Source organism: Thamnophis sirtalis, unplaced genomic scaffold (assembly GCF_051295495.1).
Source record: "Thamnophis sirtalis isolate CommonGarterSnake01/CBP01778 unplaced genomic scaffold, rThaSir2_p1.2 scaffold_18, whole genome shotgun sequence".
NCBI lineage: Eukaryota > Metazoa > Chordata > Lepidosauria > Squamata > Natricidae > Thamnophis > Thamnophis sirtalis.
The window spans coordinates 648,945-663,549 of NW_028261398.1; the positions used below are offsets into that span (position 1 = coordinate 648,945).

The 14,605-nt window shown below is 46.1% G+C and overlaps 4 protein-coding genes across 4 annotated transcripts in view; 3 read left to right on the forward strand and 1 right to left on the reverse strand.

The window, feature by feature from the left end:
• Positions 1-14,605, reverse strand: part of LOC148042286 (SLAM family member 6-like) — a 979,974-nt gene that overhangs the window by 560,373 nt on the left and 404,996 nt on the right. The window lies entirely within an intron of this gene.
• Positions 261-4,808, forward strand: LOC148042299 (SLAM family member 9-like). The gene is made up of 4 exons (XM_087703025.1): positions 261-300; positions 1,859-2,179; positions 2,942-3,205; positions 4,429-4,808. Exons 1-4 carry the CDS (start codon positions 261-263, stop codon positions 4,806-4,808), a joined length of 1,005 nt encoding a protein of 334 aa, XP_087559151.1.
• Positions 5,145-9,691, forward strand: LOC148042300 (SLAM family member 9-like). Its single transcript, XM_087703026.1, has 4 exons — positions 5,145-5,184; positions 6,743-7,063; positions 7,826-8,089; positions 9,312-9,691. Exons 1-4 carry the CDS (start codon positions 5,145-5,147, stop codon positions 9,689-9,691), a joined length of 1,005 nt encoding a protein of 334 aa, XP_087559152.1.
• Positions 10,028-14,584, forward strand: LOC148042301 (SLAM family member 9-like). Its single transcript, XM_087703027.1, has 4 exons — positions 10,028-10,067; positions 11,636-11,956; positions 12,719-12,982; positions 14,205-14,584. Exons 1-4 carry the CDS (start codon positions 10,028-10,030, stop codon positions 14,582-14,584), a joined length of 1,005 nt encoding a protein of 334 aa, XP_087559153.1.

The window sequence follows — 14,605 nt, forward strand, 5'->3', positions numbered from 1 at the left end:
TCATTGGGAAAGAGTCAAGGAGTTACCTGAGGGGCTGATTCTGGAGGAATTGGTGGGAGGCAGAGGATGAGGTGGTGGGCCTCTCCCTTTACAATCAGTATCTGAGGTGATGGGGGGAGGGTTGTGGGATTCTTATTTGCAACCAAAATGGGTGGCTCTGCTGTTGCTCCTTCTCCTCCTTCTTTGCCCTTCCTGTGATTTATGTGGTCAAAAGATGATCTGAAAGTCCTTTGTACTCCTGATGGGGCTGGAAGTGGAACATGGCAGCTAAATTCCTCTACAGAGACCTGGGAAGATGGGGTGAGATTCAGCTAGATCTCAGATGTCCAGAACAAGGAACCCACACTCAGGGGTTCTGTAATCAAGGCCTTCTCCAGAGTGGTCCTTGGTGCTCCTGGAGCTTGGCTGTTTTCTTCCAGACATTTTATTATCCAACTGGTTAACGTCGTCAGTGCTAGAAAGGAGTGGGGTTTATGGTCTGTTTATATATAAGTGACTTGCCCTGTCAGTGTTGGTAGGAAAGTTCTTGATAGTTACTTGATTGGGGTCTTATTTACTCCTTCTCTGAGAGCTTGATCTCTATGTCAGCTGCAGAGCAGAAAACCTGGTTAATGAGGCATCCAGAACAGTCTCCTTAAAGCAAGTTTGTGCTGGACCAAAGATGAAGCTGACCTTGAATTTGGAGAGAAAAGATCTCCAAAAATGAACTTCCCACAGCTGTTCGTGCAGGAGAACCATAAGAGTTGGAAAGAGGTTGGGCTGCAACCAACAATCCAATGGCCATCTTGATGGTGGTTTCTATTCTTCTTGGGTTCACCTGGCCTCTTTGAGTCCTCACACTCATCCTTATGCCCAACAAGGATCTGGGTCATAAACTCTAAAAACCACTTTGGTATCTTCAAGCCAAAGTGGCGCAGTGGTTAAATGCAGCACTGCAGGCTACTGCTAGATCAGCAGGTCAGCGGTTCAAATCTCACCGGCTCAGGGTTGACTCAGCCTTCCATCCTTCCGAGGTGGGTAAAATGAGGACCCAGATTGTTGGGGGCAATATGCTGACTCTCTGTAAACCGCTTAGAGAGGCCTGAAAGGCCTATGAAGCGGTATATAAGTCTACTGCTATTGCTATTACTATCTTCGGAGTGGGAATCCAGGAACAAGAGCTGGGCTTCTGCAGATGCTGTTGGAAAGCACCGCAAGGACCTTCTAGTCTAACCCTCTGTGATACACACAAGAACCAGTTGGACTATTCTGGGCCCTCCAGCTTTCCCTGTTGACCTTGCTCTTTCCACCCTGGTTGAAGGGGAGATAATAAATTGGTGGCATCATATGGGGTCCCAGTTGGTGGCAGAGAGAGATTAAACCCAACTGGCACTTTAGTGACCCTGTCAGGTGTCCTCCTTCCTTCAGGTGGCCTGGTCAGCCTTGGTAGAGCTTTGGGTCTCTCTGCTGGGGAAGATCATCCTTTTGACCCCAAGGGAAAGACTCAGATCCTATGGATCTCTTGCTTTGAGTAGAATAGAATAGAATAGAACAGAATAGAATAGAATAGAATAGAACAGAACAGAACAGAACAGAACAGAACAGAACAATATATAGAATAAGAATGGAGTGGAAAGGAATGGAATGGAATAGAACACAATAAAACAGAATAAGGCCTTGGAGGTCTTCTAGTCCAGCCCCCTGCTCAAGAAGGAAAGCCCAAGGCCCAGAGAGGCTCCATCATGTCCGCTATGCTGGAGCCATTTTGTCCTTTCTCAGAAGAGGTTTTTCTTGAATCTAAGGCAAAGAAATGGGATGCTCGGAGGTCCCTTGTGGCCCAATCTTGAGCTCTTCTTCTCTCTTCTCTCTGACTTTGCAGGAGTTACTAAAAGAGTATCTCTGAGAGGCATTGTGGGGGAGTCTGTCACATTCCAAGTCAAGACTAATCTATCATTTGTATCAATTTCCTGGAATAAAATTGATGACTCCAAGCCTGAAATTATTTCTGTGGTGACCTTTGGGAAGCCCTGTGGCCTGCAGGTCCCCCTCCCAGCTTTGGAGACCAGAATGAAGGTCTCCAAGGACTGCAGAGCATTGCAACTCAGCCATCTAGAGCAGGATGACAGAGGCTTTTATTATGCAGAAATTGCTTTACCAACTGAAGAAGTGGAATATCAGCCCTTTGAACTGGAGGTAGAAAGTAAGTATCCCAGCCATGGTAGGAAATCCCTGGCCTCCCTCCTTTACCCAGGTGATGTGGAGAGTTGGGAGGCTTTTCTGTTTGGGGAGGGGGGCTTCAGGTGTCCAGTATCTGAGCTTGATGCTCCCTCCATTGGAACTGCTGTCCCAGCATGCTCTGTCCACCACAGTAGTTTTTGTCCATTTCAGCAATGAAAATCAGTTCAAGGTCTTCTCATCAGCCTTGCTTACATTTAGCCCCTCCCCCCCAATACCTACATTTTTCTCCCTGCTGCTCCATCTCCCATGCCTGGAGCTTTGGCACACCTGAGGACGGGCATTTCTACGATGGTTTAGACACGGAGCTCAAACTGTGTCCTGCATGCTCTTCCTCTATGGAAAGGGACCCGTGGGGACCCATCACAACCCCCTCCAGGCTCCCTTCTCCATGGGGCACAGGCTGGACTGGAGCAGGCCAAGTGGGTTCCCAGATGGGGTGGCAGGAAGAGAGGCAGGGGGGCTTTGAGGCTGGATCTCCAGAGAGGCAGTTCAGGATCCTCTTTGTGGATCTGGTGGGACTGGCTGGACCCACAAACTTTGGGGAAATGTTGAGGGGTCCTTGAGGAGGGGATCCTGGAGAGTCATCATCATGTCCTAAGTCCCTGGTTTGGTGTAAGGAGGAATTGGGGGGAGGCAAAGGATGAGGGGTGCTTTGTCTCTGCTATCTTGGTGGGCCTCCACATGCCTCACTGTGATGTGATGTTTCTCTGCATCTCCTGCTCAGGATATTTGCAGAATTCTGAGATGAGAGTGACCTGCAGTTCTGACGGGGCTGGAAATGGAACCTGGCAGCTGAATTGCTCCACAGGGGACTGGAAAGACAGGGTGGAATTCAGCTGGGAATCCCCCATCTACCGGCCTTATCGTTCCCCCGATGATGCTGTGATCAAAGTCACCTCCCAGGATCTGAATGTCAGTGTCACCTGCAGGGCAGAAAATCTGATTAGCAAGGCATCCAAAACGGTCTTCCTAAAGGATGTTTGTTCTGGTAAGTTCTTCTCTCCATGAAAAAGGACCGAAGATGAAGCTGAGATTGTGTTGGGAGAGAAAAGGTAGAATATCCCACAGTTGTTTGGAGTAGGGGTGGGATTCAAGGTGCTGCTCCTCTGCCTGGGAGTGATGGGTCTTCTGGTGCAGATGGGGCAGCTCTGTCCATTCTCTGGAGGTGCTGAAAAAACTTCTAAGAGTGGGAGAGACAAGGTTTCTTCAAGTTTTGTAGAATTCCACAGGTAATCCATCCGGTCCTGGGGCCTTTCCATTATTTTGTTTTTTAAGTGCTTCTGTTAGCTCCATCATTGTTATTTTACTTTCCAACATTGTTCTAGTTTCGTCTGAATCTGGGGAAGATTAGTGTCCTGTAAATACTTTTTGACTCTTCCCTCTTCCATTTTCTCTTGTTCATACAGCTTAGCATAGTAGTCTTGTATAATTTTGTATAATTTTCTTTTTCTCAGCGTTTCCATACTGAATTTGTCCTTGCTCATCTCTTAATTGGAATATTTTCTTTGCTTCTCCCTCTTTTTTCAGTTTATAGGCCAATCATCTGCCTGGTTTATTTGCATTTCCAAAATAATTCTGTTTGGTGCCTCTAATTTTTTGTGCCAGTTCTTCCTTTTCCAGTAGATCCATTTTATGTTTAATTATATCCATTTTTATTTTAACATCTTTTTTTTTGTGGAGATCTCTGTAACTCTTTTTCAAGTATTTTGTAGTTGTTGTCTAGGGCTTTATGCGTTTGTCTTTTCTTTGAATTTCTCTTCCTTATGTAGTCTATTATCAGACCTCTAGTAATAGCCTTCATTGTATCCCAAAGATTCTGCATTGATGTATCTTCTTTTGTATTTTCTTTAAAGAAAAAGGCCAGTTCTTTTTTTCATTTTCTGTATAAAGTCTTTTTCTTTCAATATGATATTATTTAGTGTCCATCTAGATCTTGTCCTTTGGCCTTTCCATTTGATTGTAATTGGATTATGATCCGCCTTTTGAGCCCTAAGGGAAAGACTCAGTTCCCACAGAGGACATTTGTACCCCCCACTGTTTTTGTATGAAGCAAAGGCCAGAACCCAGAGAGACCCCCACTATATCTGCTATCCTGGAGCCATGTTGTCCTTTCTCAGAAAAGGTTTTCCTGGAATTTGAGGGTCAGAAATGGGATGTTTAGAGGGTTTCTTGTGAACCAACCTTGAAGGCTTCTTCTCTTTGACCTTGCAGGAGCTTATGGAGCAGAAGAACTGTATAGCTATGAGGGATCATTTGCCATATTCAAAGTGAAGACTAATCTATCATTTGATTCAATTTCCTTGAGTAAAATTGTCGGCAACAAGTCTGAAAATATTGCAGTGGTGGCTTTTAGGAAGCCCTGTGACCTCCTGGTCCCTCTCCCAGTCTATGAAACACGAGTGACCGTATCCGAGGATTGCAGAGCATTAATTCTCCACTCACTAGAGAAAGGGGATGCTGGCAGATACACCGCAGAAACCATTTCACAAAACAAGACGGTGGCGGAAGAGTCCTTTGATCTGAGGGTTTCTAGTAAGTATCCCCGTGGCCAGGGAAATGTGGGCTCCCACGTGGGGTATCAGGGAAGGTGAGGCAGTTGGGTTTTCAAGCTGGAATCCCCAGAGCATCCTCTGAAGGGAACAGGGGGGATTAGCTGGACCCACAAGCTCATTGGGAAAGAGTCAAGGAGTTACCTGAGGGGCTGATTCTGGAGGAATTGGTGGGAGGCAGAGGATGAGGTGGTGGGCCTCTCCCTTTACAATCAGTATCTGAGGTGATGGGGGGAGGGTTGTGGGATTCTTATTTGCAACCAAAATGGGTGGCTCTGCTGTTGCTCCTTCTCCTCCTTCTTTGCCCTTCCTGTGATTTCTGTGGTCAAAAGATGATCTGAGAGTCCTTTGTACTCCTGATGGGGCTGGAAGTGGAACATGGCAGTTAAATTCCTCTACAGAGACCTGGGAAGATGGGGTGAGATTCAGCTAGATCTCAGATGTCCAGAACAAGGAACCCACACTCAGGGGTTCTGTAATCAAGGCCTTCTCCAGAGTGGTCCTTGGTGCTCCTGGAGCTTGGCTGTTTTCTTCCAGACATTTTATTATCCAACTGGTTAACGTCGTCAGTGCTAGAAAGGAGTGGGGTTTATGGTCTGTTTATATATAAGTGACTTGCCCTGTCAGTGTTGGTAGGAAAGTTCTTGATAGTTACTTGATTGGGGTCTTATTTACTCCTTCTCTGAGAGCTTGATCTCTATGTCAGCTGCAGAGCAGAAAACCTGGTTAATGAGGCATCCAGAACAGTCTCCTTAAAGCAAGTTTGTGCTGGACCAAAGATGAAGCTGACCTTGAATTTGGAGAGAAAAGATCTCCAAAAATGAACTTCCCACAGCTGTTCGTGAAGGAGAACCATAAGAGTTGGAAAGAGGTTGGGCTGCAACCAACAATCCAATGGCCATCTTGATGGTGGTTTCTATTCTTCTTGGGTTCACCTGGCCTCTTTGAGTCCTCACACTCATCCTTATGCCCAACAAGGATCTGGGTCATAAACTCTAAAAACCACTTTGGTATCTTCAAGCCAAGGTGGCGCAGTGGTTAAATGCAGCACTGCAGGCTACTGCTAGATCAGCAGGTCAGCGGTTCAAATCTCACCGGCTCAGGGTTGACTCAGCCTTCCATCCTTCCGAGGTGGGTAAAATGAGGACCCAGATTGTTGGGGGCAATATGCTGACTCTCTGTAAACCGCTTAGAGAGGCCTGAAAGGCCTATGAAGCGGTATATAACTCTACTGCTATTGCTATTACTATCTTCGGAGTGGGAATCCAGGAACAAGAGCTGGGCTTCTGCAGATGCTGTTGGAAAGCACTGCAAGGACCTTCTAGTCTAACCCTCTACGATACACACAAGAACCAGTTGGACTATTCTGGGCCCTCCAGCTTTCCCTGTTGACCTTGTTCTTTCCACCCTGGTTGAAGGGGAGATAATAAATTGGTGGCATCATATGGGGTCCCAGTTGGTGGCAGAGAGAGATTAAACCCAACTGGCACTTTAGTGACCCTGTCAGGTGTCCTCCTTTCTTCAGGTGGCCTGGTCAGCCTTGGTAGAGCTTTGGGTCTCTCTGCTGGGGCAGATCATCCTTTTGACCCCAAGGGAAAGACTCAGATCCTATGGATCTCTTGCTTTGAGTAGAATAGAATAGAATAGAATAGAATAGAACAGAACAGAACAGAACAGAACAGAACAGAACAGAACAGAACAGAACAATATATAGAATAAGAATGGAGTGGAAAGGAATGGAATGGAATAGAACAGAATAAAACAGAATAAGGCCTTGGAGGTCTTCTAGTCCAGCCCCCTGCTCAAGAAGGAAAGCCCAAGGCCCAGAGAGGCTCCATCATGTCCGCTATGCTGGAGCCATTTTGTCCTTTCTCAGAAGAGGTTTTTCTTGAATCTAAGGCAAAGAAATGGGATGCTCGGAGGTCCCTTGTGGCCCAATCTTGAGCTCTTCTTCTCTCTTCTCTCTGACTTTGCAGGAGTTACTAAAAGAGTATCTCTGAGAGGCATTGTGGGGGAGTCTGTCACATTCCAAGTCAAGACTAATCTATCATTTGTATCAATTTCCTGGAATAAAATTGATGACTCCAAGCCTGAAATTATTTCTGTGGTGACCTTTGGGAAGCCCTGTGGCCTGCAGGTCCCCCTCCCAGCTTTGGAGACCAGAATGAAGGTCTCCAAGGACTGCAGAGCATTGCAACTCAGCCATCTAGAGCAGGATGACAGAGGCTTTTATTATGCAGAAATTGCTTTACCAACTGAAGAAGTGGAATATCAGCTATTTGAACTGGAGGTAGAAAGTAAGTATCCCAGCCATGGTATGAAATCCCTGGCCTCCCTCCTTTACCCAGGTGATGTGGAGAGTTGGGAGGATTTTCTGTTTGGGGAGGGGGGCTTCAGGTGTCCAGTATCTGAGCTTGATGCTCCCTCCATTGGAACTGCTGTCCCAGCATGCTCTGTCCACCACAGTAGTTTTTGTCCATTTCAGCAATGAAAATCAGTTCAAGGTCTTCTCATCAGCCTTGCTTACATTTAGCCCCTCCCCCCCAATACCTACATTTTTCTCCCTGCTGCTCCATCTCCCATGCCTGGAGCTTTGGCACACCTGAGGACGGGCATTTCTACGATGGTTTAGACACGGAGCTCAAACTGTGTCCTGCATGCTCTTCCTCTATGGAAAGGGACCCGTGGGGACCCATCACAACCCCCTCCAGGCTCCCTTCTCCATGGGGCACAGGCTGGACTGGAGCAGGCCAAGTGGGTTCCCAGATGGGGTGGCAGGAAGAGAGGCAGGGGGGCTTTGAGGCTGGATCTCCAGAGAGGCAGTTCAGGATCCTCTTTGTGGATCTGGTGGGACTGGCTGGACCCACAAACTTTGGGGAAATGTTGAGGGGTCCTTGAGGAGGGGATCCTGGAGAGTCATCATCATGTCCTAAGTCCCTGGTTTGGTGTAAGGAGGAATTGGGGGGAGGCAAAGGATGAGGGGTGCTTTGTCTCTGCTATCTTGGTGGGCCTCCACATGCCTCACTGTGATGTGATGTTTCTCTGCATCTCCTGCTCAGGATATTTGCAGAATTCTGAGATGAGAGTGACCTGCAGTTCTGACGGGGCTGGAAATGGAACCTGGCAGCTGAATTGCTCCACAGGGGACTGGAAAGACAGGGTGGAATTCAGCTGGGAATCCCCCATCTACCGGCCTTATCGTTCCCCCGATGATGCTGTGATCAAAGTCACCTCCCAGGATCTGAATGTCAGTGTCACCTGCAGGGCAGAAAATCTGATTAGCAAGGCATCCAAAACGGTCTTCCTAAAGGATGTTTGTTCTGGTAAGTTCTTCTCTCCATGAAAAAGGACCGAAGATGAAGCTGAGATTGTGTTGGGAGAGAAAAGGTAGAATATCCCACAGTTGTTTGGAGTAGGGGTGGGATTCAAGGTGCTGCTCCTCTGCCTGGGAGTGATGGGTCTTCTGGTGCAGATGGGGCAGCTCTGTCCATTCTCTGGAGGTGCTGAAAAAACTTCTAAGAGTAGGAGAGACAAGGTTTCTTCAAGTTTTGTAGAATTCCACAGGTAATCCATCCGGTCCTGGGGCCTTTCCATTATTTTGTTTTTTAAGTGCTTCTGTTAGCTCCATCATTGTTATTTTACTTTCCAACATTGTTCTAGTTTCGTCTGAATCTGGGGAAGATTAGTGTCCTGTAAATACTTTTTGACTCTTCCCTCTTCCATTTTCTCTTGTTGATACAGCTTAGCATAGTAGTCTTGTATAATTTTGTATAATTTTCTTTTTCTCAGCGTTTCCATACTGAATTTGTCCTTGCTCATCTCTTAATTGGAATATTTTCTTTGCTTCTCTCTCTTTTTTCAGTTTATAGGCCAATCATCTGCCTGGTTTATTTGCATTTCCAAAATAATTCTGTTTGGTGCCTCTAATTTTTTGTGCCAGTTCTTCCTTTTCCAGTAGATCCATTTTATGTTTAATTATATCCATTTTTATTTTAACATCTTTTTTTTTGTGGAGATCTCTGTAACTCTTTTTCAAGTATTTTGTAGTTGTTGTCTAGGGCTTTATGCGTTTGTCTTTTCTTTGAATTTCTCTTCCTTATGTAGTCTATTATCAGACCTCTAGTAATAGCCTTCATTGTATCCCAAAGATTCTGCATTGATGTATCTTCTTTTGTATTTTCTTTAAAGAAAAAGGCCAGTTCTTTTTTCATTTTCTGTATAAAGTCTTTTTCTTTCAATATGATATTATTTAGTGTCCATCTAGATCTTGTCCTTTGGCCTTTCCATTTGATTGTAATTGGATTATGATCCACCTTTTGAGCCCCAAGGGAAAGACTCAGTTCCCACAGAGGACATTTGTACCCCCCACTGTTTTTGTATGAAGCAAAGGCCAGAACCCAGAGAGACCCCCACTATATCTGCTATCCTGGAGCCATGTTGTCCTTTCTCAGAAAAGGTTTTCCTGGAATTTGAGGGTCAGAAATGGGATGTTTAGAGGGTTTCTTGTGAACCAACCTTGAAGGCTTCTTCTCTTTGACCTTGCAGGAGCTTATGGAGCAGAAGAACTGTATAGATATGAGGGATCATTTGCCATATTCAAAGTGAAGACTAATCTATCATTTGATTCAATTTCCTTGAGTAAAATTGTCGGCAACAAGTCTGAAAATATTGCAGTGGTGGCTTTTAGGAAGCCCTGTGGTCTCCTGGTCCCTCTCCCAGTCTATGAAACACGAGTGACCGTATCCGAGGATTGCAGAGCATTAATTCTCCACTCACTAGAGAAAGGGGATGCTGGCAGATACACCGCAGAAACCATTTCACAAAACAAGACGGTGGCGGAAGAGTCCTTTGATCTGAGGGTTTCTAGTAAGTATCCCCGTGGCCAGGGAAATGTGGGCTCCCACGTGGGGTATCAGGGAAGGTGAGGCAGTTGGGTTTTCAAGCTGGAATCCCCAGAGCATCCTCTGAAGGGAACAGGGGGGATTAGCTGGACCCACAAGCTCATTGGGAAAGAGTCAAGGAGTTACCTGAGGGGCTGATTCTGGAGGAATTGGTGGGAGGCAGAGGATGAGGTGGTGGGCCTCTCCCTTTACAATCAGTATCTGAGGTGATGGGGGGAGGGTTGTGGGATTCTTATTTGCAACCAAAATGGGTGGCTCTGCTGTTGCTCCTTCTCCTCCTTCTTTGCCCTTCCTGTGATTTATGTGGTCAAAAGATGATCTGAAAGTCCTTTGTACTCCTGATGGGGCTGGAAGTGGAACATGGCAGCTAAATTCCTCTACAGAGACCTGGGAAGATGGGGTGAGATTCAGCTAGATCTCAGATGTCCAGAACAAGGAACCCACACTCAGGGGTTCTGTAATCAAGGCCTTCTCCAGAGTGGTCCTTGGTGCTCCTGGAGCTTGGCTGTTTTCTTCCAGACATTTTATTATCCAACTGGTTAACGTCGTCAGTGCTAGAAAGGAGTGGGGTTTATGGTCTGTTTATATATAAGTGACTTGCCCTGTCAGTGTTGGTAGGAAAGTTCTTGATAGTTACTTGATTGGGGTCTTATTTACTCCTTCTCTGAGAGCTTGATCTCTATGTCAGCTGCAGAGCAGAAAACCTGGTTAATGAGGCATCCAGAACAGTCTCCTTAAAGCAAGTTTGTGCTGGACCAAAGATGAAGCTGACCTTGAATTTGGAGAGAAAAGATCTCCAAAAATGAACTTCCCACAGCTGTTCATGCAGGAGAACCATAAGAGTTGGAAAGAGGTTGGGCTGCAACCAACAATCCAATGGCCATCTTGATGGTGGTTTCTATTCTTCTTGGGTTCACCTGGCCTCTTTGAGTCCTCACACTCATCCTTATGCCCAACAAGGATCTGGGTCATAAACTCTAAAAACCACTTTGGTATCTTCAAGCCAAGGTGGCGCAGTGGTTAAATGCAGCACTGCAGGCTACTGCTAGATCAGCAGGTCAGCGGTTCAAATCTCACCGGCTCAGGGTTGACTCAGCCTTCCATCCTTCCGAGGTGGGTAAAATGAGGACCCAGATTGTTGGGGGCAATATGCTGACTCTCTGTAAACCGCTTAGAGAGGCCTGAAAGGCCTATGAAGCGGTATATAAGTCTACTGCTATTGCTATTACTATCTTCGGAGTGGGAATCCAGGAACAAGAGCTGGGCTTCTGCAGATGCTGTTGGAAAGCACCGCAAGGACCTTCTAGTCTAACCCTCTGTGATACACACAAGAACCAGTTGGACTATTCTGGGCCCTCCAGCTTTCCCTGTTGACCTTGCTCTTTCCACCCTGGTTGAAGGGGAGATAATAAATTGGTGGCATCATATGGGGTCCCAGTTGGTGGCAGAGAGAGATTAAACCCAACTGGCACTTTAGTGACCCTGTCAGGTGTCCTCCTTCCTTCAGGTGGCCTGGTCAGCCTTGGTAGAGCTTTGGGTCTCTCTGCTGGGGCAGATCATCCTTTTGACCCCAAGGGAAAGACTCAGATCCTATGGATCTCTTGCTTTGAGTAGAATAGAATAGAATAGAACAGAATAGAATAGAATAGAATAGAACAGAACAGAACAGAACAGAACAGAACAGAACAGAACAGAACAATATATAGAATAAGAATGGAGTGGAAAGGAATGGAATGGAATAGAACACAATAAAACAGAATAAGGCCTTGGAGGTCTTCTAGTCCAGCCCCCTGCTCAAGAAGGAAAGCCCAAGGCCCAGAGAGGCTCCATCATGTCCGCTATGCTGGAGCCATTTTGTCCTTTCTCAGAAGAGGTTTTTCTTGAATCTAAGGCAAAGAAATGGGATGCTCGGAGGTCCCTTGTGGCCCAATCTTGAGCTCTTCTTCTCTCTTCTCTCTGACTTTGCAGGAGTTACTAAAAGAGTATCTCTGAGAGGCATTGTGGGGGAGTCTGTCACATTCCAAGTCAAGACTAATCTATCATTTGTATCAATTTCCTGGAATAAAATTGATGACTCCAAGCCTGAAATTATTTCTGTGGTGACCTTTGGGAAGCCCTGTGGCCTGCAGGTCCCCCTCCCAGCTTTGGAGACCAGAATGAAGGTCTCCAAGGACTGCAGAGCATTGCAACTCAGCCATCTAGAGCAGGATGACAGAGGCTTTTATTATGCAGAAATTGCTTTACCAACTGAAGAAGTGGAATATCAGCCCTTTGAACTGGAGGTAGAAAGTAAGTATCCCAGCCATGGTAGGAAATCCCTGGCCTCCCTCCTTTACCCAGGTGATGTGGAGAGTTGGGAGGCTTTTCTGTTTGGGGAGGGGGGCTTCAGGTGTCCAGTATCTGAACTTGATGATCCCTCCATTGGAACTGCTGTCCCAGCATGCTCTGTCCACCACAGTAGTTTTTGTCCATTTCAGCAATGAAAATCAGTTCAAGGTCTTCTCATCAGCCTTGCTTACATTTAGCCCCTCCCCCCCAATACCTACATTTTTCTCCCTGCTGCTCCATCTCCCATGCCTGGAGCTTTGGCACACCTGAGGACGGGCATTTCTACGATGGTTTAGACACGGAGCTCAAACTGTGTCCTGCATGCTCTTCCTCTATGGAAAGGGACCCGTGGGGACCCATCACAACCCCCTCCAGGCTCCCTTCTCCATGGGGCACAGGCTGGACTGGAGCAGGCCAAGTGGGTTCCCAGATGGGGTGGCAGGAAGAGAGGCAGGGGGGCTTTGAGGCTGGATCTCCAGAGAGGCAGTTCAGGATCCTCTTTGTGGATCTGGTGGGACTGGCTGGACCCACAAACTTTGGGGAAATGTTGAGGGGTCCTTGAGGAGGGGATCCTGGAGAGTCATCATCATGTCCTAAGTCCCTGGTTTGGTGTAAGGAGGAATTGGGGGGAGGCAAAGGATGAGGGGTGCTTTGTCTCTGCTATCTTGGTGGGCCTCCACATGCCTCACTGTGATGTGATGTTTCTCTGCATCTCCTGCTCAGGATATTTGCAGAATTCTGAGATGAGAGTGACCTGCAGTTCTGACGGGGCTGGAAATGGAACCTGGCAGCTGAATTGCTCCACAGGGGACTGGAAAGACAGGGTGGAATTCAGCTGGGAATCCCCCATCTACCGGCCTTATCGTTCCCCCGATGATGCTGTGATCAAAGTCACCTCCCAGGATCTGAATGTCAGTGTCACCTGCAGGGCAGAAAATCTGATTAGCAAGGCATCCAAAACGGTCTTCCTAAAGGATGTTTGTTCTGGTAAGTTCTTCTCTCCATGAAAAAGGACCGAAGATGAAGCTGAGATTGTGTTGGGAGAGAAAAGGTAGAATATCCCACAGTTGTTTGGAGTAGGGGTGGGATTCAAGGTGCTGCTCCTCTGCCTGGGAGTGATGGGTCTTCTGGTGCAGATGGGGCAGCTCTGTCCATTCTCTGGAGGTGCTGAAAAAACTTCTAAGAGTAGGAGAGACAAGGTTTCTTCAAGTTTTGTAGAATTCCACAGGTAATCCATCCGGTCCTGGGGCCTTTCCATTATTTTGTTTTTTAAGTGCTTCTGTTAGCTCCATCATTGTTATTTTACTTTCCAACATTGTTCTAGTTTCGTCTGAATCTGGGGAAGATTAGTGTCCTGTAAATACTTTTTGACTCTTCCCTCTTCCATTTTCTCTTGTTCATACAGCTTAGCATAGTAGTCTTGTATAATTTTGTATAATTTTCTTTTTCTCAGCGTTTCCATACTGAATTTGTCCTTGCTCATCTCTTAATTGGAATATTTTCTTTGCTTCTCCCTCTTTTTTCAGTTTATAGGCCAATCATCTGCCTGGTTTATTTGCATTTCCAAAATAATTCTGTTTGGTGCCTCTAATTTTTTGTGCCAGTTCTTCCTTTTCCAGTAGATCCATTTTATGTTTAATTATATCCATTTTTATTTTAACATCTTTTTTTTTGTGGAGATCTCTGTAACTCTTTTTCAAGTATTTTGTAGTAGTTGTCTAGGGCTTTATGCGTTTGTCTTTTCTTTGAATTTCTCTTCCTTATGTAGTCTATTATCAGACCTCTAGTAATAGCCTTCATTGTATCCCAAAGATTCTGCATTGATGTATCTTCTTTTGTATTTTCTTTAAAGAAAAAGGCCAGTTCTTTTTTCATTTTCTGTATAAAGTCTTTTTCTTTCAATATGATATTATTTAGTGTCCATCTAGATCTTGTCCTTTGGCCTTTCCATTTGATTGTAATTGGATTATGATCCACCTTTTGAGCCCCAAGGGAAAGACTCAGTTCCCACAGAGGACATTTGTACCCCCCACTGTTTTTGTATGAAGCAAAGGCCAGAACCCAGAGAGACCCCCACTATATCTGCTATCCTGGAGCCATGTTGTCCTTTCTCAGAAAAGGTTTTCCTGGAATTTGAGGGTCAGAAATGGGATGTTTAGAGGGTTTCTTGTGAACCAACCTTGAAGGCTTCTTCTCTTTGACCTTGCAGGAGCTTATGGAGCAGAAGAACTGTATAGCTATGAGGGATCATTTGCCACATTCAAAGTGAAGACTAATCTATCATTTGATTCAATTTCCTTGAGTAAAATTGTCGGCAACAAGTCTGAAAATATTGCAGTGGTGGCTTTTAGGAAGCCCTGTGACCTCCTGGTCCCTCTCCCAGTCTATGAAACACGAGTGACCGTATCCGAGGATTGCAGAGCATTAATTCTCCACTCACTAGAGAAAGGGGATGCTGGCAGATACACCGCAGAAACCATTTCACAAAACAAGACGGTGGCGGAAGAGTCCTTTGATCTGAGGGTTTCTAGTAAGTATCCCCGTGGCCAGGGAAATGTGGGCTCCCACGTGGGGTATCAGGGAAGGTGAGGCAGTTGGGTTTTCAAGCTG

Excerpts from the sequence above, each read along its gene's own strand:
- LOC148042299 (XM_087703025.1), top strand. The coding sequence starts at position 261 with ATGGCAGCTAAATTCCTCTACAGAGACCTGGGAAGATGGG. Across the intron at positions 301-1,858 it reads CAGAGACCTGGGAAGATGGG|GAGTTACTAAAAGAGTATCT; the intron begins GTGAGATTCAGC and ends CTGACTTTGCAG. Across the intron at positions 3,206-4,428 it reads CCTAAAGGATGTTTGTTCTG|GAGCTTATGGAGCAGAAGAA; the intron begins GTAAGTTCTTCT and ends TTGACCTTGCAG.
- LOC148042300 (XM_087703026.1), top strand. The coding sequence starts at position 5,145 with ATGGCAGTTAAATTCCTCTACAGAGACCTGGGAAGATGGG. Across the intron at positions 7,064-7,825 it reads ATTTGAACTGGAGGTAGAAA|GATATTTGCAGAATTCTGAG; the intron begins GTAAGTATCCCA and ends TCTCCTGCTCAG. Across the intron at positions 8,090-9,311 it reads CCTAAAGGATGTTTGTTCTG|GAGCTTATGGAGCAGAAGAA; the intron begins GTAAGTTCTTCT and ends TTGACCTTGCAG.
- LOC148042301 (XM_087703027.1), top strand. The coding sequence starts at position 10,028 with ATGGCAGCTAAATTCCTCTACAGAGACCTGGGAAGATGGG. Across the intron at positions 10,068-11,635 it reads CAGAGACCTGGGAAGATGGG|GAGTTACTAAAAGAGTATCT; the intron begins GTGAGATTCAGC and ends CTGACTTTGCAG. Across the intron at positions 11,957-12,718 it reads CTTTGAACTGGAGGTAGAAA|GATATTTGCAGAATTCTGAG; the intron begins GTAAGTATCCCA and ends TCTCCTGCTCAG.